Source organism: Azolla caroliniana, unplaced genomic scaffold, assembly GCF_043228905.1.
Source record: "Azolla caroliniana isolate FFs.n. ecotype wild unplaced genomic scaffold, voAzoCaro1.0.p SCAF_6, whole genome shotgun sequence".
Classification (NCBI taxonomy): domain Eukaryota; kingdom Viridiplantae; phylum Streptophyta; class Polypodiopsida; order Salviniales; family Salviniaceae; genus Azolla; species Azolla caroliniana.
The window spans coordinates 18,381,164-18,407,971 of NW_028230441.1; the positions used below are offsets into that span (position 1 = coordinate 18,381,164).

General features: G+C 42.1%; 1 protein-coding gene across 1 annotated transcript; it reads right to left on the reverse strand.

The window, feature by feature from the left end:
• Positions 1–1,523: 1,523 nt before the first annotated feature.
• Positions 1,524–3,032, reverse strand: LOC147863219 (non-specific lipid transfer protein GPI-anchored 13-like). The gene is made up of 3 exons (XM_087321363.1): positions 2,477–3,032; positions 2,172–2,237; positions 1,524–1,884 (listed from the first exon to the last, which is right to left on the reverse strand). The coding sequence occupies exons 1-3, from the start codon at positions 2,859–2,861 to the stop codon at positions 1,721–1,723; spliced, it is 615 nt and encodes a 204-aa protein (XP_087177489.1). The 5' UTR covers positions 2,862–3,032; the 3' UTR covers positions 1,524–1,720.
• Positions 3,033–26,808: the final 23,776 nt, after the last annotated feature.

Sequence of the window (26,808 nt, forward strand, 5' to 3'; positions counted from 1 at the left end):
ATAGTAGATAAAAATTCACGACTAGGGCAAGCTATTTACAACACAAACACAAAAGAAGAAAGAGAAAAAGGAATGAAGTCAGTGGCAATGTAGATAAGTTATATGATATATTAGGAAGAGGAAAACAACAGCTAAAGCATATTCATGCAACACATCTGCAACACTACATGTGCCAAGCAAATATAGCCATTTAGCTGGTGTACTTGAGAAGGTTGTGTAACAATGTATGCACCCTGCCTAGACTCAGAGGTAAACAGGACATCGTTGAGATTGACGAGCACTTTGAACATGAGAAGAATGGTATATACACTATCCTACAACTCTGTTGACATGGAGACCTGGAAATGTACTCATAGCTCAAGTACAACAACTTGATATTAGTGCTGGAAAGGTAGACATAATTCATCGCAACAAGTTCCATGAGAATTGTCATGAGAAATCACATAATGGGTGCATTCATTTTCCCTAAGTTCTGTTGTGGTGTTGAGGACTTGGGCAATCGTGGCTACAATCGATTGTGTGGTGTTGCCCTCGGAAGCCCAACAATCACAAACCAACACAAAAACAAAGAAAGAAAGGAGACAACAACAATGGGTTAGATGCCCAACACTAAGGAGAAGAGGCCAACATAATGGCGGCAATCAATCTTGAATGAGCCGAGGTCCTGCCACAAGCAATGCAATGTAGTGGCGGCATTCGCTCTCCTATTATTCTGCCACACATCCTAACAAGTCTCGCGCCAAGTATTGATGATGAACTGGTGTTCATACATTTGGCGATTGACCTACGACATATGTTAACGATAATGTCTGTGATAATGTCCATCATCTCCTAGTCCACATGAAAGCTTGTGCACATTCTAGGTATACTAAGGATTATAACAAACTCATGTCTCACTACAACCATGATAATAGATTGTGCCGCTATAATGACACAATATAGCTCTATGCTATCCCCAACATGAAATCTTTGTCATGTGGCTCTATTATAACCTTTGATATGTTGCCTTAGTTTGGTGGTTGCTACATCTAATTAGTTCACTTGCAATCTCTAGAACAAAGTCTAATAATTGTGCACTTTTTCCTAAGGTGTTCTTCTTATAACCTTGGGCATTGGCTTCCTTCTTGGATTTTATAACTCAACATTATATGGTGAAATGATGATTTGGGCTTTCCACATGTTTTGATAAATTTTGAATGAGGTTTTTAGGAGAGAAGAATTAGGAGGGATAATGTAGTATGCCTTGTATGCTTGGATCTAATGATTCATATCAAGAAAGAGAAATTCTACAACACAATCTTCATCTATTCCTCAAGTAATTCCCAAGAAAAAGTGGATCCCCTCTTTTTCTGTCTTGAATTGTTATGGACATTTCAATTTCAATACTTTTCATAAGACATTGAAGAGTAAAGGGAGGGTGAATGATAGTTCTTCAAACTTCCAAAAAGGCACAATGTGGTGATATGATTGATAGATGGGGCCATCACCATCCATCCATCTACTCTCTCTCTCTCTCTCTCCCACCAATGGAAAACCAAACATGATCAATTCTGCAGAATGAACTTTTCAATACTCATAAAAACAAATCCGAAAAGATAAATATCATTTTGGGAGATGTGTGTGAACTAAACAAAGAAAACCACCCCCCACCAAGAGAGGATGATGATGATAAAGATGTTACAGACATCATCATCATGGTCTACAATGATCCCTCTTAACTCTAGAGGAGAAGGGCATAGTAAGATACGCCCAAAAGTGTAGTAGCCAAAAGCAGAGATGGCGTCAGAGTAGCACCCCATGATTGGCCCAACGAATTGTCCACAGGAGCTGTCTGCAAGGATGGAGTGGGCGGTGGTGCCGACGTACCCATTGAGGTGGTCGTGGCTATGGCACACAATAGCAAAACATTTTGAAAACGTTCAGAATTTATTCCATGGAAAATAATACATACATACACTAATTATTAACCTGTTTCCCCAAAGTGCCATGATTCATTCCAACATTGCTGCTCATTACGAGCTACGATTAATTAGTATTTGGCACATTCCCACATTATTAAGTAGGGGCTTCCATCATTGGAATTTGGTGGGAAATCCATTGTCTATATCCATACAAATACAATACAACGCAATGCAAATGTATATATGGTTCCTATATTTATGTATACTTACAGTTTGTGGTAGATTTAGGCGGGAAGATCTTAGCTTCAGGAGATCCAGGTGGGAGGTTTAATAGATCTACAAAACCATCCATCGAGTATAGATAAGCAGAAAGCTAGAAATAGGATGCCATTTGATTTGTGCAACATACAAAAGTTAGAAGAAGAAGAAGAAGAAGAAGAGGAGGAGGAGGAGGATTGGGGACTATTGAAATGGTGTTTCATTATATCAATTTCATTTGATGTAGTAGATTAAAAAGGAATCCACTAATGATGAGTTTGAAATTGAAACAATTTAACAAAAAAAAATGCATTTACCTGGGCATTTACTGGGGTCAGTGTTGATGTTGCACGCTGGTCCGAGGGTCATGGTTAAGGTCAAGTTAAGGTTGGGCAGGCGCGAGTTGTTCTGGGACGAGGCGAGGATGAGGTCGCAAAGGCATTGGGGCTTCTGGAGGTGGATGGGCAAGAGATTGGTACAACATTCTTTGGAAGGTAGCTTCGCCTGGCCCTGGACGTACGCGAGACATGGCACGAGCGAAGGTATGAGGGCATCGCAGTTGCTCGTGTCCGTGGCCGGCCCAGCCGAAGAAGCCCCAATGACCCTCCTAGGCCCTAGGGTCATTAACACGATGGTCGCCACGACCATTAGGTTCCCAATGTGATGGCACGTCCTAATTCCATTGGTAAGCTTACGATCCATTACAACAAACAAGTGTGTAGGTACTAGGTAGCACTTCCCTTCTTCCCTTGGTGACACCACCACTACCCCACACTAGGGCCAATATCTAAACTAGGGTCAATATCAAAGCAAGCACCTAGAAGAAGACCTAGCAACTCCCTCTCAATCACCTCCTCCTCCTCTTGCTGCTATTATTTGCACTTAATCAGTTTCCAAAACCCATGCATGTATATATGTTTTGTTTGTATGTAGTGCACACCTCTTTGTTGTCTTTGGTTTTTTTTATCCATTTCCATTGTTTCTTTATTGCTTCCTTCCCTCCAATCAGCCATTAATTATGAGGGGTAGTAGCTCAACAAAGCCCTTCGGTGACCCCCACCCCCCCCCCCCCCCCTTCAATTAATTCCCTTCTTTTTCTCACCAACAACTACTCTTAAGAGTCTTTAGTTGTGCTAGCTACAAATAAGAGGTACCCCCCCCCCCCCCCCCCACACACACACACACATAAGTGCCTACCAATATGGTTGTGGTTGGATGGATGGTCATACTCAAGTTCCGGCAAAAATTTCAATGTGTCCATATGGATTGTCAACGTGATGAATGTGTGTGCATGATTACCCCTTGGTCTTGTTAGTCATACTTCAATAGAAAAAAGACTTAATGTATTCATATGAGAAGTTGATGCGTTCGACAAAATTGAATGTATTTCGATGGTCAATTTGGTAACGTTATTCAGAGTCATGGAGGTTGTCAACGTAATTTAAGAATACTTAGATAATGTATGGTCTCTCATACATAACCAGTCATCCATCATATTGAATATAGTCAATTCTTATTACCAAATCTGCCATTTCTGTTTACATTTTAACAAATCGCAAAACTAAGATTGTTTAGTGGAACTAGTCTTATGGGGATTTCACATTGAATTCCTAATTTAATCTTTCCATCAACCTATTTGACCCATCTTTATCCCTCACCCTTGAGCACTCTCGATATGACGCGCCATGCTAGTGATGTGCTTCAAAGTTCACATGTTTCTCATGGCTCTCATGTCATGATAGGGTGTCTTCGAATATATTGTGAGATTTCATTTCTACTCTCAAATTCTTACAACTAGATCCATCACAAAGCGTAAAGTGTTAGAGAAACAATATTGATTTAGGTGGACACAATCATTTTCCAAACAATCACATTAAAATATACAAATATTCGTCCTTAAAATATATTTGTAAACATTAACGGGCCCATGAAAAGTATATGAAGGAAATAATAATGGAATATTGTACTAGAAAGGAAGGTAAACTTTCATAAGTATGCCCCCTTGTATATGGGCAATATCGTAAATACTTCCCCCTTAATATCGAATCTACTTTGAGTGAAAGTTACCATGTGATATTCTTCTTAAAAAAGAGAGAGAAATAGAAGAACCCATATACAAGGTGAAGAGGGGTATTTGTGAAAAATCCTACGAAAGGAAAAAAATGAGATCATAAACAATTGAAATTACTACACGAACAAACAAGAAAATTTGGGACTTCTTATTTTTGGTAATAAAGACCTTAGAAACTCCTTTTTGCACCAACCCAAAACTACTTCATTGGTTTGTGGCACTACACTTTTAGGATGCCTAAAGCTATAATAGTTATTGGACGACCTTGATACATGGTCATTAATGTGGAGTGTTCACTGCATTCATAAATGCCTCCTACTTGGCGACTAGAGTGATTGTTTTTTTCTTCATTACTGTCAATTGTGTGCTTCATTACTGTCAATTGTGTGAGCATTTATAGACTTCCTATATTTCGCTATATACATTGTTAACATTCATACACCATTAGTTGTGCATTGCTCTGATACTCACGAATTTGATGTTAGGAAATCTAGGATTTTTGTCTATGTACCATATTTGAGATAAAATGTCCCCCAGTTCAATATCGTATGTGACTCAACCAAGCTATATTCCATTGTAAACCTCCATGGCTTATCATATGCAAGAAGACTCCTTCACAACAAACCTTTTTCTCATTCAAATTTTCTTCATTGGCAGACCATGATTAATGTGGAGAAGAGTGTTGGTCACATGAATAGTACTTGCACTAGACAAAATATGATAACATGATTAAGATTAACTAAATGGGGACTACCTAGTGCAAGAGCAATAATAGTATAGGCTCAAGATACATATGATGCCAATAAAGTCTAACCATGTGAAATGAAAGAGACTTTTATAGGCTCATTATGATGTCACATGCACATTGAATGGTGTAAGTTGTAACGAATTGTGAACTTAGGGTGTAGTCTAAGATATTTGGATTTAGTAGGGTAGATATATGTTGATTTTCTTAGTAACAACATGAAATGGCTATTCTGGCTTTTTTATTGTCCCTCGATGTGTTTTCTTTTGGTTCCTTCTAGGTTATGTGAATTGCCTTTCACCTTATATTAGGGATTACATCAATGTTTGCTTCTTTGGTAGGCATCCTTATTTCGAATCTTAGTTCTTTTTGTTCAATTGAAACTTCATTGTGGATGATGAATGTAGAGAGTTTCCATTTGAATGATAATTTGCACAAAATAACATAGTATAGTGTGAAGCATGTGCTAATGGAAAATGAATAACAAGTTCAGAGTAAAAAATGGATTTGTGGATAACAATGAAAGTAATAAGTTGTGTGGCACACAAATGATGGTCAGCAAAAGAGATCTTTGTAAGGTTTTTCAAAAGTTTAAACACAAATAAGACAACATTGTAAAACCAAGGTAAAAGATGATAAAGGATATTGTAACAACCTCCCTTGATGATGGTAGTGACTACATGTTGATGGAAGATGAAGATTGGTGTTAAGAGCAACAACAAAAAACAACACTAAATTAGAAAAAGAGTTTTATTATCCATAAGAAGAAAGAGGGCCACAGGATTATGTTAAAGACTTGTGCAAATTTGGAATGTTAATAAGTCTATGCATTGTTAACAATCAGCAACGGTTCGGTTTGAGAGTGTCAAAACCAAACCGGTTTGAAACTGAACCGTTATTATTATTTTTTAACTTGACATAAACCACGAAACCGTTAAAACTTTTTCAAACCGTTAAAACTGTAGTTTCATGGTTCGGTTTCGATTTTCAACTTAGGTCAAAATTCAAAATTCAAAATTTTCAAAAATTTAAAGATTTTCCTAAAATGTGAGAATAAGGTTTGAAAATGAAAAGATTGTTTAAAAACAATTTTAAATTTTTTTAAAGAATTAAAAAAAATAAAAAACCGTTTAAATTACAGTTTCTAATTTTTGAAATGAACCGATTTGAACCATTTAAACCGTTAGGCCGTGGTTTGGTTTGGTTCAAACCGAACTGTTGCCGACTGTTATGCATGGTCATCACTTAACAAATAATGCTTCCAATTAGCAAATAATGCATGCTTCCACTTTTTTAGAGAGCATATTTGTTATTTTTTTATCACCATTGCAATTTTATGACCATAGATTCACACATGCGTGACATTCGCCATATTCTCCATGCGTGCTATTCGCAATATTCGGGAATACGAAATGGCCCAAGAATATTATTAAACCGAATACTTGACCATGCATCGTATGCGTATTCGTTTGCATTCGAATGGGAAACCCCACGAATGCGAATATGTCAATCTATGTTTAGGACAAATCCATAGGTGTTAATGCATAAATTGGAAATGGGTTCCTCAAATTGATATCAATCACCATTGAGAGAGTTTGCTACACAAGTTCCCAATTTGATCATTGGGTGTAGAACTTTATCAATCCAAGAGGTAGTATAAGTTTTGTTACACATGATTTTTTAGTCTAAAATCATGTAAACCTCATACTTATTACTATATATGGTCCATTAACACCTTCAAGTAGGAGCAGATTTGAGCTCGACGCACAAGGTCACAAAAGTGACAAGTGGAATGCATGTCGACAACATGCATGCACTACTACAAAATACGGTTTCAATGTCATTCAAATACGATGCTAATTTCAAAGTTAGGCTCGACAAATGTGTGTCTTGCGAAGTGTAGAGCAAAAACATGCATTGTTTAGTGTCTCAAAGTATTAAAAATAAGAGAAGTTAGTTTTGAATCCCCTTATATGTATGTATGTATAGATGCATGCATAGATTGACATATTCGCATTCGTGGGGGTTACCAAATGAATGCATACGAATATGCATAAGAATGCATGAAAAAATATTCATAAAAAAACAAAAAGAGTTCATACTTTTTAGTTTTTTAATACATCATATAACAAAGAGAATTTCACATTAAATAGGGGATATTTAACTTTACATTAAAAAGGAGACTTACACTAAATAATATTTTTATAATATAGATGAAAAACTTAAAAGCTATTTTATTTTTAATAAATAATAATAAATAAAAGGTTCATTAGTTCCCCACCTTTTACTCTCCCACAAAGATTGATATTTTTATGTATTATTAAAAGGGGACCTCACACTAATAATATTTTTAGAATAGATATAAAACTTAAATTTTTTGTTTTACTTTTTAATAAAACAAAAAATAAATAAAAATATGTAAATAAATAAAAGGTACCCATAAATTTCATATTTTTATCTCACATTAAAAAGGGGACCTCACACTAATAATTATTTTAGAATAGATATAAAACTTAAATGTATTTGTTTTATTTCTTAATAAAGCAATAAATAAATAAAAAGATGTAAATAAGTAGAATAAATAAAATGTTCCCATAAAATTTCGTATTTTTATCTCACATTAAAAAAGGGACCTCACACTAATAATATTATTATAATAAATGAAAAACTTAAAAGCATTTGTTTTATTTTTAATAAATAAATAAATAAAAGGTTCATTAATTCCCTACTTTTTATTCTCTTGACATTAAATAGGGGAGGTCACACTAATAATATTTTTATATAATCGTTGTAAAATATTTATTTTAAAAAAAAAAAAAAAATGGTTTTGTAATATTTCTTGGGGTCATTTCGTATTCTCAAATATTACAAATATTACGGATGTCGAATACTACGAATATCACGCATGGATCAATCTATGGATGCATGTATTGTTAAGTATCTTAGGTAAATAGTGCTTGTTGGCCGAGCAGGACAACCAAGGTGTGAAAGGGTCGAAAGATCGACACAAGTGATAGTTATTATGAATAGAAGCTGGACAAGTGTGGAGCCGGACAAAAGCTGAAGTAAAATAAGGTATGTGAATAGTTAGATAGAGAGTTAGTAACGATTTTTACTTTCTTAATGTAACTGTTCATGCTTACTATAAAAAGGGAGTATCCAGTCTTGTAAAAGGGATTGATCTGTAAGAGTTTGTCATCTTAATACAATCTTTATTTGAGTATTTTGGTGTCTATGCTCTTCTGATTACTGTGTACCATGTAAACTAATCGATTGTAGCCGCCTTGGATCAAGTTCAGAGGGCATTTTAAGCAACCGATCCGGTATCATCTGTGTTCATCTGTGTGATAATTTACCTTTACCTCAATCTCTGTTAAGTGCGTCTTTCTATAAGTGTGACCGTTTAGTGTTTTACCCATCCATTCGACCACAAAACCTTGATCAAGGTACTTACTGATTAAGCATCCAACCCCTGTTTCTATTAAAACTTCAAACACAATTAACACTTGCTGAAACCACAAGACGAAAATGAGAGTACACCAAAAATTTTAACGTGGAAAACCCAAAATAGGGAAAAACCACGGGAACCGTAGGTTCCAAACAACTTCACTATAATTTTGAGTACAATGGAATACGACCTCACTAGAGGACTGTATCTACCTCAAGGGAATGGCCTTGGCTACAACCTTCATCCAATCAGGTGGATAGAATAACACAAATTACAAACTGAGTACAACCTCTCTAGGTTTTGATTAGAGGAACGTACCTCAAGGCAACAACCTTGGCTACACAAAAACGAATATAACTGAGTACGAACTTTCTAGGTTTTGACTAGAGAGAATGTACTAGCCTCAAGGCAACAACCTTGGCTACAATCGGGTGGATAGAATAACACAAATTACAAATTGAGTACAACCTCTCTAGGTTTTGACTAGAGGAACGTACCTCAAGGCAACAGCCTTGGCTACACAATAACGAATATAACTGAGTACAAACTTTCTAGGTTTTGACTAGAGAGAATGTACTAGCCTCAAGGCAACAACCTTGGCTACAATCGGGTGGATAGAATAACACAAATTACAAATTGAGTACAACCTCCCTAGGTTTTGACTAGAGGAACGTACCTCAAGGCAACAGCCTTGGCTACACAATAACGAATATAACTGAGTACGAACTTTCTAGGTTTTGACTAGAGAGAATGTACTAGCCTCAAGGCAACAACCTTGGCTACAATCGGGTGGATAGAATAACACAAATTACAAATTGAGTACAACCTCTCTAGGTTTTGACTAGAGGAACGTACCTCAAGGCAACAGCCTTGGCTACACAATAACGAATATAACTGAGTACAAACTTTCTAGGTTTTGACTAGAGAGAATGTACTAGCCTCAAGGCAACAACCTTGGCTACAATCGGGTGGATAGAATAACACAAATTACAAATTGAGTACAACCTCTCTAGGTTTTGACTAGAGGAATGTACCTCAAGGCAACAGCCTTGGCTACACAATAACGAATATAACTGAGTACAAACTTTCTAGGTTTTGACTAGAGAGAATGTACTAGCCTCAAGGCAACAACCTTGGCTACAATCTTCACTTGATCGGGTGGATACAACAATGACAAGCACAAGAAATGTGGTAGCCTCAAGGCAACAACCTTGGCTACGATCCTCACCCAATTGGTTGGATAAACCAACAAGCAAATAAACTTACAATTCTTCACCCAACTGGGTGGATAGAAAAACAAGCAAAATAGGAAACAAGAAAACAACACAAAACGAAGGAACCTGAAGCGAGTAGGCAGGAGAGGTGTTGTACAATCGCGGTTCTCTGTCAGCATGACCAACACCTCACAAGTCTCTGTCTCCACTTTGGTAGAATGCTCCTCCTCTTGTTCTCCCTCTTTCGTTTTTTGTTTTCTTCTCTATTTTATGTTTTTCTCTCTGTTTTCTGTTTTTGCTCTGTGTACGTAGAAAAATCTGATCCCGTTATGTTTCCTCATTCTCCTTTTTATGTTTCTCTCCTTGTTGTCCAACATCTATGTACCTGTGTTCACACACACACACACAAAAGACACACACCAAAAAACATACAAAAGAAAAAGGGTACACACACACACACACATGTATATATAAATATAATAATAGATAATTATAACTTTTCTCCTTTTTGGCCCTAAACCAATTCGGCGCTCAACGACTCCCAATCGGCTGAGCAATGCTCAACCGACTCTCGATCGGCCCTTCGGCTCTTAGCCAACTCCATGTTGTGGGCTCCACTTGAGTGGATAGGCCCAACATTCTCCCCCTCCATCTCAAGTGGGGGGCATAACTAGGTTTGCCTTTCGTTTGCAAACTTCAAGCTTCTCAAAAGCTTTCTATTTGTCTCCTGTCTAAGAACATCACATAATCATGTGAAGATCATCTTCATCTCATAGACCCTCTTCCACCTACTGTGGAGATGCTGAAACATCATCTACCTAGTCACCTATGATATGATGATCATGATCCTATCCACCATCATCATCAATTGCATGATCAGCCGTATCATCATACTCCTACGCATCTCCCCCGTGACCTTGGGTGTCTAGGGACAGGAGTTGGACATTTGGTGACTAAAAAACAAGGGGTGAAATTTGGCATTTCATTCAGCTCCTCAAGGAATACCACATCCCTGTTTCTAATGACCTTCTTCTCTAAGTCATATAGTCTATGGCCGGATTCCTCATGGCCGTATCCTAGAAAATATGCATGGTGTACATTAGGCTTGGATCTTTCATCTTTAGGACGTGAACACGGGTCCTACAACCGAACACTCTCAAGTGTTTGTATGGCACCTCCTAATTTGTCCACACCCTCTCGGGTACATCATCATCTTAGAAAAAAGACTAATGGAGACAGATTCATGAGGTCAACTGCAGTCCTCATTGTTTCACTCCAAAAGGGTTTAGACAATTTTGAGTGTGATAGTATATATCTTATCTACTCACAAATTGTCCTACTCATCTTCTCAGCCACACCATTGTGCTGAGGTGTTTTCTGAACACTCCTCTCAAGACTAATACCACGCACACAACCATATTGCCCAAATTGTCCGCCCATGTTTGGCGCCATTATTCACGCACATACATTTCAGCTTGCATTAGGTAGAGAGAATTCTGTTTTTGACAGCTTGCTATTAGGGAATCTTTGGTGAGTTTCCATCTTCCTTCACCAAAGTAATTTTCATATCCCTCATCATCAAGCTTACCGGTAGAGATGATATTCAACGGAATATCTGGTACATGCCTTACATCCCTCAATATGAGTTTACTACCCGTATCAGAGACTAAGACTACATCCCCTAGGCCAACGGCCTCTGTCATACCGTGATTAGCCATTTTGACTTTACCAAAGTCACCACCGGTATCTAACTCAAACATTTCCCCATATGGGGTGATGTGATACGAGGCTCCCGAGTCAATGACCCAATCAATTTGTTGACATGCTAAACTATTACAAGCATCATCACAGACAATAATAACATCGCCATCACATGTGGCGGTTATAGGGTCATTTTTCTTGTCGTTATTGGTTCCATTCTTTTGGTCCCTCTTCTTCTTCCTACAATCTCTTTCGTAGTGATTTGGACCACCACAATAACGACATGAGAAATCTTTCTTGAAGTCTTTCCTACTTCTAGATTTTGACCTCCCCTCAACATTATTTCTATGATCTTGTGGACCCCGAGTGTGGCTTCTTCCTCTATTGGGGTTGTTTTCTATGACCAAGGCTTCATGCTCATTGTTGGACTCATGCTCCTTTCGTCGTGCTTCTTCATGTAGAAGAATCGACTTAAGCGTGTCCAATGTTAGCTCCTTTTGTTGTGTTGCAGTCCCACGCATCTCAACAAGGGTTTCCCAACTATATGGGAGAGAGCCTAACAATAACAAAGTCAACACCTCATTTGCTAGAGGTATTTCTAATGAGAGTGTTTGACTTATAAGTCCTTGAAACGTGTTTAGATGCTTTGCCATACTAGAGCCATCTTGATATCTAAGTCTTACAAGTTTCCTAAACACGGAGACTCTATGTAAGGCATTTTTTATCTGAAACATAGTTTCAAATTTCCCCCATAACTCGTGTGCTTTGGTTTCATCAACAAAATTGTTATATAGACTCATGTCTATAAAACAACGTATGTATGATGTTGTTTTTAGATGCATTGTGAAAGGGTGTATAAGATAATAGATAGTTATACACTATATGAGGGCTTGACCAAACCGATTAGATGGAGTTGAAAATCATAATATATTATATAGCTCTAGGTAATTATGATTAGAGAGTATAACTCAAGAAACTAAGAAAAAAGATAGAGAAAGCGAGCAAGAAATAAGAATGTTCTGATATTCCAACATCAAGAGAATACAAAGGAGACAAACTCCACATTGAACTAAAACCAAAGACCTTCCTCTTCTAAGACACTTCCTCTTCCACAAAGACACTTCTTCCTAACACTCCTCATCCACTCTTTGGCCTTCACTCTTCGCCCTATCCTCCCTAATATCACTTCTTCTTTTATAACCTTCCTCTTCTTATCCACGTTCATGCTATTTTTAGAAGCTTTTTATCTCCCTATTTTTAGCTATGACACATCGACCTTCTAATCGTCATATCTCCCTCATCCGATATCCAAATTAAGCGATTTAAAAAGCTATAGAAAGCTCTTTTTACAAGCTTTCTAATCCATATTTAAACGTGATATTTGGATAAACAACGAGGGAGTTATGACCATTCTATTTTTACTGTTTTTTATAGTCTGCGTTTTCTCTTTTTACTTTTCTCTTTGTCTCGTACTTTTACTTTTGACTTCTTCCCTAAGGTCTTAGTTCGTGTTCTTATCCTCAAAATGTGAATTATCCATACTTTATATCCATCTAGTGTTCAATGGTTTGAATTCAAAAAACACTTTCACATTTAGCTCCCCCCCCCCCCCTTGCTTGTTGAGCGAACCATTTATGGTGAGCCGAAGATAAAAAGAATAAAAAAAACTCCTTCGCCTTATGGTAGGCTATAGACAAAGAAGGAGAGAAGAAAAAGAAACAAACTATGTGAGTAAAACCCCCGCTAGTCGGTAGGAAAAACCTCACACTCCTAGACACACCCACACACACATTGACAATTCCATCATCATCTTTCTCCTTGTCAACACAAAGAAAGAGGTTACCACAATCATTATGTCTTCGTTAACTCTCCAAAGACTAGTAGGGCCATGGGATACATCACTCTTGATAGCAGTAAGCATGTCAACATATAAATGAATCTTTCGAGCGAGCGCACCTTTTGCACAAATACTTTCAAAGCTTCAAGACTTGTCGGAATTGTCATCTTTGTAATTATGTTAATCTTTGAATCATCCACATGAAATCCTTTTTGGCACAACATATTGTCCACACTACCTTGTTTTGTATAAACAACCATTTTATCGACAATCTCATCTCGAGAAGGAAGTGAAAATTCATCTCGTTTGGTCGAATCATTCAAGGGTTTGAAATTGATCTCATTCTTCTTTGGAACCAAAACTATAGGTGACACACACCTCAAATCTTCCATCTTATAATTGGAACTTTCTTGTAACCATGCGTTGAACTCTTGCATAAATTCTTCCTTTTGTTCAACACTCAATTGCCGAAGCTTTGGGGAAATTGATACACTTTCCTTCAAGTTGATGTGGTATTTGTTGCAAGCTTCTCCTCTTATTCCAAAACACTTGATGAACACATCCTCCACTATGCTTGTGCAATGCACCACTCCACTATCTACTACAACCACCCTTGTTGAAGATGACCTACTAATAGGAATTCCTACTTTGTTTACTACAAATTCAGAAATCAAGCTTACCCTAGCACCACTATCACCCAAGGCATCTTTGATGTGAACCCCTTTGATGGAGACAGGGGTGATTGGACTTATGTCCTTTCGATCTTCTACTCGCATGATCCCCACGTAATGCACGGTCTTTTGACTTTGGCAAATACTCACAAGCCTCCCCCACTCATTTTGTAATGTGGATGATAATTGGAGAAGTTGCGGCCATGTTATCCTTGGTCCACTCGATATCAATTCATGCTTCCGATTGAAAGATTCTACACCTTCTCCCATAGGAATATCCTCCATCTTTATCTTCCTTCTAGAGTGTCTCCTTCTCAATTTGTCCTCTTTCTCATTCTCCTTAGACTTCTTCTTTTGTCTTGAGTCACTAGATTCTCCTTCAACTTCTTTCTCCTTTTGCGAGGCTCTTGTCCTTTTCACAAGAGCTACTTCACAAGCACTATCACTATCATCAATAAAATTAAGAAGATTCACATTATGAGGAATTGTAGGAACCTGAGTCATTGGAAGTGTTATGGATTCGCCTCCTTCGACTCCATTGTTGATAGGTCGTTGTCCATTCCGTTGCACTTCATACATGTCTCTTTCCATACCTCTTTGTTGTCGATGAGGACATCTTGTTGAGTGTCCCTCCTCTTGACAAGAATAACAAATTACACCTTGATGCCCTCTAGAGCCACCACCATCGGGAATAGTGTTGCGAATTGCTTGGGATTGTTGCAAGTGGGCCATCACTTCATCAAAGCGCCGATTCACCAACGCCATTGTATCTTGTTCACTCTTCACTTGTTCCACTTCTTGAGATATACTTGTTGGGTTTATTGTTGTGGTGGTATACACATTTGGAAACACTTGTCCACCATGCACAATTGAAGATAAGGCTTGAAAGTTGGCACGAGGCATCAAATTTGCACCCAAAGCCGTCATTTGGGGATCCCCCATGGAACTCATCATCTTCACTTGTCGATCATAATCTTGACAAACTTGGAGAAGAGCTTGAAAAGTCGTTGGATCCTTCAAGCTTGCCTCTAAACGGAAATGCATATCAAGGCCCACCTTAAATTGTTCTATCTTAAACCACTCGTCTTCGGTGCCACCACGAAGACGAATCCACGTCGTCCACAATTCTTGGAAATTTCGTTCATACTCTAAAAAACCAAAAGGTGATTCCATCTTTAGTTGAAAAAGCTCCTCCCTTACCTCAGTTGCACTTTTCCATTGAATATATCTTGTACGAAATTGATGCACCAATAATTGATATTCTCCTTGTTCATTTTGCGGAAGAGAGTCATACCAATCTCGAGCACGACCATAGAATGTAGCTACCAACAAGGGCAACTTTTCGTTGTCGGTGATGCGTCCAATAGATATGGCATGATGCTCAAAGCATGCCAAAAAGGCACCAGCATCTTGTGTTCTTTCACCCGAAAATGCAAATTGCATAGCTAAGTTAATGTAATATAGTAACACAATTAAATGATAACTTCTCTTCCTATACGGAAAGGATCGGCCCTCCCTGGAGCGCCAAAATGAAAGGGTGTATAAGATAATAGATAGTTATACACTATATGAGGGCTTGACCAAACCGATTAGATGGAGTTGAAAATCATAATATATTATATAGCTCTAGGTAATTATGATTAGAGAGTATAACTCAAGAAACTAAGAAAAAAGATAGAGAAAGCGAGCAAGAAATAAGAATGTTCTGATATTCCAACATCAAGAGAATACAAAGGAGACAAACTCCACATTGAACTAAAACCAAAGACCTTCCTCTTCTAAGACACTTCCTCTTCCACAAAGACACTTCTTCCTAACACTCCTCATCCACTCTTTGGCCTTCACTCTTCGCCCTATCCTCCCTAATATCACTTCTTCTTTTATAACCTTCCTCTTCTTATCCACGTTCATGCTATTTTTAGAAGCTTTTTATCTCCCTATTTTTAGCTATGACACATCGACCTTCTAATCGTCATATCTCCCTCATCCGATATCCAAATTAAGCGATTTAAAAAGCTATAGAAAGCTCTTTTTACAAGCTTTCTAATCCATATTTAAACGTGATATTTGGATAAACAACGAGGGAGTTATGACCATTCTATTTTTACTGTTTTTTATAGTCTGCGTTTTCTCTTTTTACTTTTCTCTTGGTCTCGTACTTTTACTTTTGACTTCTTCCCTAAGGTCTTAGTTCGTGTTCTTATCCTCAAAATGTGAATTATCCATACTTTATATCCATCTAGTGTTCAATGGTTTGAATTCAAAAAACACTTTCACACATTGCTTCCTGTAAAAGAATACGTGTGCGGAAGCGTATGCGTAAGACACTGAGTACACAGTTCGGAATTACGACAGTTCGATAAAACACAGAAATCACAAAGACGGAGAGGGAGAGACACAGAGAGAGAGAGAGAGAGAGTAGAAAATGTAACTATATTCAGAAACAATTCTCTGTATGTTCTCTATACATATTTGGTGCTCAGTGAGCACCTTTTATACAGGCCCTGACTATTGGGTTGACACAAGTACTTACAGTACCTGACTGCTCATAAATGAGCATCCTACGCTTACCCCCAAAATTATTCCTTACGAGGAATAACATTCTAATGGCCTCTCGGTTTACATACCGCTACGGTCATATTTTGCGCACAGTTTTACGCACCCAGTCTACGCACTGGGTTATGCACCCGTTTCACTCCCCCTTGTTGAGCAGCAAGCTCAATCGGATCCGGATCGGTTGAATAAGCCTGAGCCGGATCGGTGAGTAGGGGAGTCGGTTAGCTGGATCAAGCAGTAACCGGAAGCCAAGTAGCAGCTAGTCTACTAGGGAGTTAATATCTCGTAGTTAGTGTCAGACGCTCATGTGAGCATTGAAGTACACCGTACTTCTGTAAGTTCAAATGGATTTGTATAAAAGTGTTCACTGAACACATACGATGTACAGACTGAGTAGTATTTTTGAATTGAGTTTCTATGTGCTCTCTCTCTGTCTCTCCCGCGTATTGTTAAGCTCTCCATTAAACTTGTTTTCTATTTTCTGTTTTCTATTGCTTCCGCACACGATTTGTTTCTACATGGTATTAGAGTGTGAGGGTTGAGAACCTCTGCAACTGACATTCGCTTTCGCAAGAAGAAAATCTAACCTTTGTAAAGAACATAAAAAACAAATGGATAGAGGAATGGCTAGTTCACTCCCGGTGGAGAAGCTCGACAGATCCAACTACACATCTTGGTCATACAAGCTGCACTAGTACCTGCTTGGGCATGTTTACTGGAGCTATGTCGACGGAGCTAACGACACAGTACCTGATGCGGCACACAAGGACTTCCCAGTGTGGGAACAATCGGCAAGTAGAGTGATGTACTGCTTTGCGTCCAGTGTCGGAGACCAGCTGTTGTGCCACGTTCGAGATGCCAACATGCCGAAAGAGGCTTGGGGAAACCTGAAGAAGGTGTTCGCCGCAAGCACTACAGCTCGGAAGCTGCAACTCCGACAGGAGTTGAGCAATGTCCGACAGAAGGACATGTCGGTGGTTGATTACACAGCCTGAATCAAAGAGATCTGTGACTCGCTTGCCTCTATCAACATCACAGTAGAGGAAGACGAGATGGTACAAGTCTATCTTGGGGGCCTGGCGTCTAAGTTCCGAGCTTTTCAGACAACAATATGTACGAGGGAGAATACACCGTCATTTTTCGACTTACAGTCGATGCTCCTTGTAGAGGAGAACCACGCCAATGCATCAACAAGTGCACCCACTGACAGCCGGATGCTGTACACCGAGGCATATCGGCTCCGTGGGCGTGGTCGACGAGGTGGGTCAGCACGAAATGGAGGCGGCCGGCAAGAGCAGGAAAGACGGCACAGAGACCGTGCCGAAAACAGTTCCGGGACCTCCACAACTAGGGGGAGTCAAGGTGGCGCCGGAGGCCGGTAAGAAAAATCCGCCACGGAATGCTGGTATTGTGGTAAAAAGGGCCACAAAGAAAGCAAGTGCTAGAAGAAGTGCGCCGATTCGGACAGATCTGGATCCGGCAAAACCAGTCGGGAGAACCGACAAAGCTCGCACTACGCGCAAGGATCGAAAGGATTTGGAACCGGGAAGACCGGTAAGGGGCTAGCCTTGGTGATGAAGCACGAGGCAAATTCGATGAAGAAGACCACTTCCAAATCGGAGGAAGTGTGGTACGTTGATTCCGGTGCATCAAATCACATGAAGAACCACAAAGAGTGGTTCTCCTTCTTGGAGAAACTGGAACAATTGGGAGTTGTCGAAACCGGAGATGACACTCCTCACCCAATCGTGCATATCAGTGAAGTCCCTTTGAGCCATGTCGGACAGAGGGGGAAGCTGATGAACATATTACACGTTCTGACTATCACAAAGAACCTGGTGTCAGTCGGACAGATCGTCGACCAGGGAATGTAGGTGCGGTTTACGCACCTCGGGTGCTTCATCGAGGAGGAGGGCCAGATTATTGCGCAAGGGCGCAGAGACAGGAGGATGTTTATCCTCGACACCAATGACGTCGGTACCGCTTTGTTCGCCAAAGGACAGAAGATTGAATCGGACATCAATCTCTGGCACAAGCGGATTGGCCACGTCAGTTACCAGAGGCTTCAAGACCTGCAAACGAAACAAGTTGTTTTCGGTTTGCCAAAGTGCAGTGGCCGGAAGGCCCAAGTATGTGAAGCCTGCCAACTCGGGAAGCAACACCGGCTTCCATTCCCCACCGAACGAAACTGTAGCTGTCACAAGCTCGACCTTATTCATTCGGATGTATGGGGACCGACACAGAACGTGAGTCTTGGTGGGAGTTGATACTTCATCTCCTTCATCGACAACTATAGCCGGCACACATGGATCTACCTCATTGAGCGGAAGAGCGAAGTCTTCGACTATTTTCGGAACCTCCAAAGCATGGTGGAACGGGAATCGGAGAGGAAGATCAAGTGCCTGCGGTCAGATGGCGGAAAATAATATTTTTCCGGCCAATTCAACAGTTATCTGCAGCAAACAGGAATTCGGACAGAGTTCAGCTACAGATACACACCGGAGCAAAACAGTGTGGCCAAAAGGAAGAATCGGTCACTTGTCGACGTGGCAAGGGCAATGCTGGAAGAGAAGAGCATGCCCCATTTCTAGTGGGCGGAGGCGGTCCGGACGGCCATCTACATCCAAAACCGGATCGGTGACAAGGTGTCCGCGCATGAGCTGTATTTCAGGCGCAAGCCGAATTTGAGACACCTTCGGATATTCGGTAGCATTGCATATGTACATGTACCGGATGAGAAGCGGAGGAAACTGGATGCAAAATCGGAGAAGTGCATCCTCGTCAGCTACTCACATGAGCAAAAGGGGTATAAGTGTTATAACCCCTGGACGAAGCAGGTCCAAGTTAGCCGCGACGTGGAGTTTGATGAGACGACATCATGGTATACCTTACCTGCTCCAACTTCCGAACCCGACCTGATACCGGAGGATGAGGCTAGTGAGCTTGAACCGGTCCAGATACAAGATGATGAATCTGAGACTCAAGAAGGGAGTCCGGAATTGTTTCAGTTGAGTGGGCTGAACGAGAGACTGGGTCAATCCGACTAGTCAAAAGAGGAACTGGTGAGTAGTGAAGACTCTGCCGTGCTCTCCCTGCGCAAGGAATCGAGGAGACGGTTCACGCGCAAAGAGAAGGGGAAGAAGAAGATGCCAGATTATGAAACTGATAATGATGAGTCGGATAAGAGCGGATCCGACTCTGGAAAGGAAAATGATGGTTCTTCGGCACCGAAGACCGAACCGGCCAAGAAGGGCCTCAAACCGGGTAATGGCGGGTTACGCCGAGCAACCTGCCAGAAGGAACTTGTTAAGCGGTACGGGTACAATGAGTACATGGCGCATCACTATGCATACATGACCAAGGTGGCGGATGTGTGTGAGCTGGAGAGCTACGCAGAAGCGACAAAGGACGCACATTGGCGTGCCGCTATGGAAGAAGAGATGCGGACACTTGATGCCAACGAAACATGGGACCTGGTTGACCTTCCCTGTCACTGTAAACCGATCAGATGCAAGTGGGTGTACAAGGTAAAGTACAACACCGACGGTTCAGTTAACCGGTACAAGGCCCGGTTAGTGGTGACGGGATACACACAGACCCACGGAATCGACTACGACGAGACCTTCGCTCTGGTAGCGAAGATGACGATGGTACGGGTAGTGCTAGCGGTTGCTGCGGCAAGGGAGTGGCATCTTCAACAGATGGACGTGAAGAATGCATTTCTTCAAGGCGATCTAGAAGAAGAGGTCCTTATGACCCAACTATTGGGGACAAGGCAGTTAATGCGGAAGTGCAAGCAACATTCGTGATGAAGAAGAACCTGTGTATGCGCGAGCAAGATAGACACAGAGGGAGAGAGAGAGAGGGAGGCACAAAGGAAACGTTATATTCCAATAGCAATAGTTACAAATGACAACCAACCTTTACTAAAGGTTACAAAGTCACTTTATATAGTGACTATCCTAGGGCAACTTCCCTTTATGCTATTTACAGAAATAGCCCAAACTTGGGTTGTCCAAAGGGACAATATGAATACGGCCATTATACACTCGTATTCGACACTCCCTCGTAATGGGTGTATACATGGGTTATCTAAAGATTTACAGGTATATATACAAGGTTTATCAGACAGATCGGTTTTGTCAGAGTCGGCAAGATCCGAAGATAGAGGACCGAACCGGTCGGGTCGGAAGAGCTGAAGCCGATCCTCAGAGAGCCAATGTCGGTGGTCCGAAACCATCCTGTGCTGTGTGTCCGACTTTAATCAGACCAATTTTTTGTTACGCCCATCTGGTGCTGAAGGGACTGGAAATGATCCGCCGAAAGACACTTGGTCATTCCATCTACGACATTATCAGTTGTGGATATCTTCTCGAGACCAATTTTCCCTGAAATGATGCAGTCCTGAAAGAAGTGATATCGAACGTTGATATGCTTAGAGGCATTGTGGTGAACCGGATTTTTTGACAAAGCAACAACACCCTGACTGTCGCTGTAGACAACTGGAGCTGAGTCGGAGTCGACCTGTCGAAATGTGTGCGCCAGTCGACCGAGCCATAAAGCTTCTTTTGCCGCATTGGACATAACTACATATTCCGCTTCGGTCGTTGAGGTGGTTGTGCACTCTTGAAGTTTTGACTTCCACGAGATTGCTCCATTGCCGAATTTGAAACAGTATCCGGTTGTTGATTTCCGACTGTCCACATAGCCGGCGAAGTTTGAGTCGGTGTAACCGACTAAGCCTGAGGTTGAGTTCGGGCCGAAAAGAATGCCGTGGTCTTTTGTGCCAGCTAGATATCTAAACACATGCTTGACTATGTTCCAGTGTGATCGGCTGGGGTTGTGCATGAATCTGCTGACAACTCCTACGTCGTGAGAAATATCAGGCCGTGTCGCGACCATCGCGTACATAAGGGAGCTGACTGCCGGTGCATACGGTATCGACTTCATATCTTCCCCCTCCGAACCGGATGTCGGACAGTCTCGCTGAGACAGCCGAAGGTTAATGGGGAGCGGGGTCAAAGCAGACTTGGCTAATTGCATGTTGAAACGTTCTAAGACACGTTCGATGTAGTTGGTTTGAGACAAGAAAAGTTGTTGTGTATCACGATACCGACTAATCTTCATACCAAGTATGTGTCTTGCCGGATGGAGGTCCTTCATGGCAAACTTCAACCGCAGTTGTCGAACGAGTTCGGTGAGCTCTCCGGCATGCCGACCGGAGAGTAGCATGCCGTCCACGTAGATGATGAGGAAGACGAGAGACCCGTCTTGAGCTGTTTTGGTGAACAGACAGTGGTCCTCATCGCTCCTTGAGAAGCCGACCGATTGGATGAAGTCGTCGAACTTCTTGTACCACTGTCGGGGTGCCTGTTTCAGGCCGTAGAGACTCTTCTTGAGTCGGCAGACTAGATGTTCCTGGCCAGATGCCTCAAAGCCTTTTGGCTGCTGCATATAGATTTCCTCTTGTAGGTCACTGTGGAGGAATGCCGTTTTTACATCTAGTTGAATCAACTCCAAGTTGTAGGCGGCCACAACGCCGAGCATGAAACGAAGGGTCGTCATTTTCACCACCGGTGAAAAGATTTCGTCGAAGTCGACGCCATATTCTTGTCGAAATCCCTTCGCAACTAATCTGGCCATGTACTTTGGGGTGGTCGAGTTTGACGTCTCTTTTAGTCGATAGACCCACTTACACGGAAGAGCACGTCGATTCTTCGGTAATTTGACCAAGTCCCAAGTCTTGTTTGCCTGAATAGAGTGCATTTCCGACTCCATCGCCAGATGCCATGTGGCTGAATCGGCAGATGCCGATGCTTCTTCGTAAGACGTCGGTTCGTCGATGTTGGTAAAGAAAATTCTGGGAGAGTACCTCTCCGGAGGTTGCGACAGTCTCTTGGATCTGCGAGGTATGACTGGACTAGTCGCACCGGGTGTCGATGTCGGATGGTCGGGAGCCGAGCCATTCGGTTGTGCCGAATCGGTGGATTCGGTGCGAGAGTTGTTGGTTACCTATGAAACCGATCTCGTGTTGTGGGTTGGGCCGTCATAAAGGGTTGGCACTTCGGAAAACATTACCCTTCGGACTTCAATAGGCCTTTCAGCCATTTTATGCATACTTGACTCGTTGAACACGATGTCCGAACTTCGGACGATTTGTCTGTGCTCGGGGTCCCAGAGTCAGTATTCGATCTCGCCGTCGGGTCCATATCCAAGAAAAATACATTTCCTTGACCTTGGTTCGAGTTTCCGGCGGTCGTCTTTCGGTATGAGAGCATACACCTCGCAACCGAAGATCCTCAGTTTGTCATAATTCGGCTTACCGCCGGTCCATATTTCCTGAGGTATTTGAAGTCCTAGAGGTCTACTTGGCGACATATTTATTATGTGTACTGCCGTAAGTAGAGCCTCTGCCCAGAAGCCATTCGACAATACGGAGTGTTGGAGCATGGATATTACATGTTTTTGAATCGTCCGATTCATGCGTTCAGCAATTCCGTTCTGCTCCGGACTATAGGGTGCCGTATATCACGTCGAATGCTACGTTTCCGACAGAATTTGACGAATTCTTCAGACTTGAATTCCCCGCCATTGTCGGTTCGGAGACATTTCAGTTTCCGACCGGTCTGATTTTCGACCATTGCAAGCCATTCGGAGAAGATTGAGAACACCCAATCTTTGGTTCTGAGGGGGTAAGCCCACACCTTCCGAGTCGAGTCATCAATAAAATCGATGAAGTACGAAGCACCACCGAGAGACTGATGTGGCATCGGGACATAGACTTCTGAGTGGACCAAATTGAGGGGACTCGATTCTCTTGGTGCTGATGTCGGGTGTGATGTGGCTACATGTTTGCCGTACTGGCAATGCTCGTAGAATTGGTGATCCGAGAAGGAGAGTTTGGGGATGTAACCGGCTCTGGATAGGTGCGTTATGCCGGCCTTGCTGAAGTGTCCAAGTCGTTCGTGCCATAACGATGACACGAGGATATCAACCAAAAATAAGTCACCCTCTTTGAGTGTGACATATAAAGGATACAAGGAATGTACCTTTGGTCCTCGAGCAAGCAGGAGGTTCCCTTTGTGGAGTGTCCACCCTCCTGATGAGAATCCGGCATGGATGCCGGCTTCGTCAAGTTGTCCGACTGAGATCAAGGGTCTTGAAAGCTCAGGAACGTGTCAGACGTTGTGTAGTACGAGTGTAGAGCCTCCTAGAAGATTGAGCTCTACGGTGCCGATTCTGATTATAGCATAGTGCTGCGAGTTTCCGACTTGAACTGAGTCGGAGTGCCGGTCCGAGTATTGCCGAAACTGATATCGGTGAGGTGTCACATGATACAATGCGCCCGAGTCCAGGAGCCATGTGCTCGATTCCTTAGTTGTAAACCGAACTTCTGATTCGACTGGGATCTCTATGGACAGTATGTTCGGGTCGGTCGTCAAAATTTCGGCTGAAGAGCCGACGTAGTTGACCTCCTCATGCCGGCTACTCTTCTGATCTACTCTCTGAGTTTTGTCGGTTTTTTCTTTGAGTGCCCGGCTGTTGGCTTTGATGTGTCCCAGTTTCTTGCAGTAGTTGCAGATTCGGTTGTCCCGGGACTTGCTCCGGCTTCGCTGATTGTTTGGCGGTCGGGAAGAACTTCTTCCCCGGTTGTTCGATCGGTCGGTCGAACCTTGTACTACGTAAGCTTCATCTGCCGAGTCTTTGGCGAAAGACTTTCTCCGAGCTGCTTCAGTCAGGATTGCGCTCGTGACTTCGGAGTACTTAACGACAACTGTTGAAGCATTGCACACGGTTGTAACGAAAGTTTCCCATGAAGAGGGGAGACTACTCATGAGTATCATTGCTCTGAGTTCATCCTCAATTGCCGTCCCTTGAGACGAGATTTGGGAGCTTATGCTTTCGTACTCATTGAGGTGTGCCTGAACCGAATCAGATTCTTTTATCCGCAAGTTATAGAGGCGCCGGATCAGATACATCTTCGTTGCGGCTACCTTCTTTTCATAAGTTTCCAACAGTGTTTTCCAAAGTTCAAACGCTGTCGTGCATGATTGCACTGTGAAGTACACTGACTCCAACAAGTGCATCCAAATCGTGGCGCAGACGATTCTGTCCAACTTTAGCCACTCATTTTCCTTGTATGCTTATGGAGGATTTTCATTCTCAATTGGGTCTATCTGACCCTTGACTATGAGATAGTCCTGCATTTGTTCCTTCCAGAAGTTGAAGTTCGAACTGTCGAACCTCCTTAGACTCATCTTCGATGAGCTGGATGTTGATACCATCTGCTTCGGTTTCGGTTGGTAAGACTCGGTTCAGAGTTGACTACGAACCTTAGTGGGGTGCAACCGGTCGGCTCACCTGATATCGTTCTAGTCGGTTTTGAACCCGAGTTGGTTTGGTTTCGGATACTTGTTGCTGAACTTGCTCGGAGTGACTCTGGTAACTTGAGGGACAGAACCGGCTAGTTTTCACGAATGTTGCCGAGTCGGAGTGTGCCCGGTTAGCTTCCGATTGTATGCCGAATACCGATTACGCGAAATCGATTGTTTGGGCCGATTTTGCTTCAAATGGCTGCAGCAATGAGAGGGACGGATCCAATTCATCCTCCCGAATGTTGATCAGCCGAGTGAAGCACAAAGTGGTTGTTGCCAAGAGACCAATTTGCAGCGGTTGGTTACAACAAGCGGGTGAATAGCGTCCAGTGACCTATTCGGATGTTGTTTAACCGAATGAAGCACGATTGGGTCGGTTGTTGCTCAAGGAGCTCCCCTCAAGTGGTTACAATCACAGGAACAAAGTACAACAGACTGGCTTACTCTAATTTGTGATTTAACACAGTGAGATGCAAGCTTTTTGTTTTTCTTCTCCCTTCTCTGTTCTTTAAAGAAAACGAAAACATAATGTTGTGTTGTGCGATGACGGATGACAACGGGTTGAAGAACCTCCAACGCTCTGATACCAAATGTTGGGGACAAGGCCGTCAATGCGGAAGTGCAAGCAACATTCGTGATGACGAAGAACCTCTGTATGTGTGAGCAAGATAGACACACAGCGAGAGAGAGGGAGAGAGGCACAAAGGAAACGTTATATTCCAATAGCAATAGTTATAAATGACAACCAACCTTTACTAAAGGTTACATAGTCACTTTATATAATGACTATCCTAGGGCAACTGCCCTTTATGCTATTTACAGAAATAGCCCGAACTTGGGCTATCCAAAGGAATAATGTGAATACGGCCATTATACACTCGTATTCGACACCAACCTCCCGGTTTTCAGTCGGAAATGAACAAGTCGGCTGTATGCCGGCTGTAGAAGTCACTTTATGGCCTGAAGCAAGCCCCCCGAGCTTGGAATGCAAAGATTACGCACCGGTTGCGTAAGTTGGGGTTTGTGGCCTCCAAGTCTGACTCTTCGTTGTTCATCCGCAAGGTTCGGACGGTCCGGTATGCATCTTGTTGTATGTTGATGATCTAGTCATCACCGGACCCAGACTTGATGAAATCAGCCGAGTCAAGTCCCAACTATCGGATGCATTTGAGATGAAGGACCTGGGGGACCTTCATTACTTCCTTGGGATCGAGGTGATCCGAATTCCCGGTGGCATATTTCTCTCACAGAGACACTATGTGTTGAATATGATGTACAAGTTCGGCATGACGGAATGCCGCCCTATTTCTACACCCTTGGACCGGAAACAGAAGCTCTGTCCCAACTTTGGACCGGCCTGTGATTAGAAACGGTTCCGACAAATTTTTGGAAGCCTTATATATTTGACCATCAACGGACCCGACATTAGCTACCCGGTCAGTGTGATTAGCCAATTCATGTAGAAGCCAAACGTAGAGCATCTTCAGTGTGCGCACCGAATACTGCAGTATGTGAGCGGCACGAAGGACCGAGGACTGTTATACCGGCGAGGTATAACCGAGGAGCTCGTTGGTTACACAGATGCCGACTGGGCCGGCGATGCATCAGATCGCCGATCAACCTCCGGTTATATGTTTTCCCTAGGTAGCGTGGCTGTTGTGTGGAGCAGCAAAAAGCAGCCAACAGTGGCTCTGTCGAGCATTGAGGCTGAGTATCGGGGCGCTACCATCGCCACCTGTGAAGCCATTTGGTTTTGGCGATTGTTGCAAGACCTGCGGATCGAGGTGCCGACCCCGATCCTAATCTACTACGACAACATAAGCAACATGCAGCTTGCCAAGAACCCCGTATTCCATGCTCTCACAAAGCACATCGAAGTGCACTACCACTTCGTGCGTGAGCGTGTCCTGAGCAGTGAAGTTGAACTTCGGTATGTTCATACGGATCGGCAAGTTGCCGACATCTTCACAAAACCGCTCGGATCGGACAAGTTGCAACACTTCACCGAAATGCTTGGTGTTCAGCATCTCG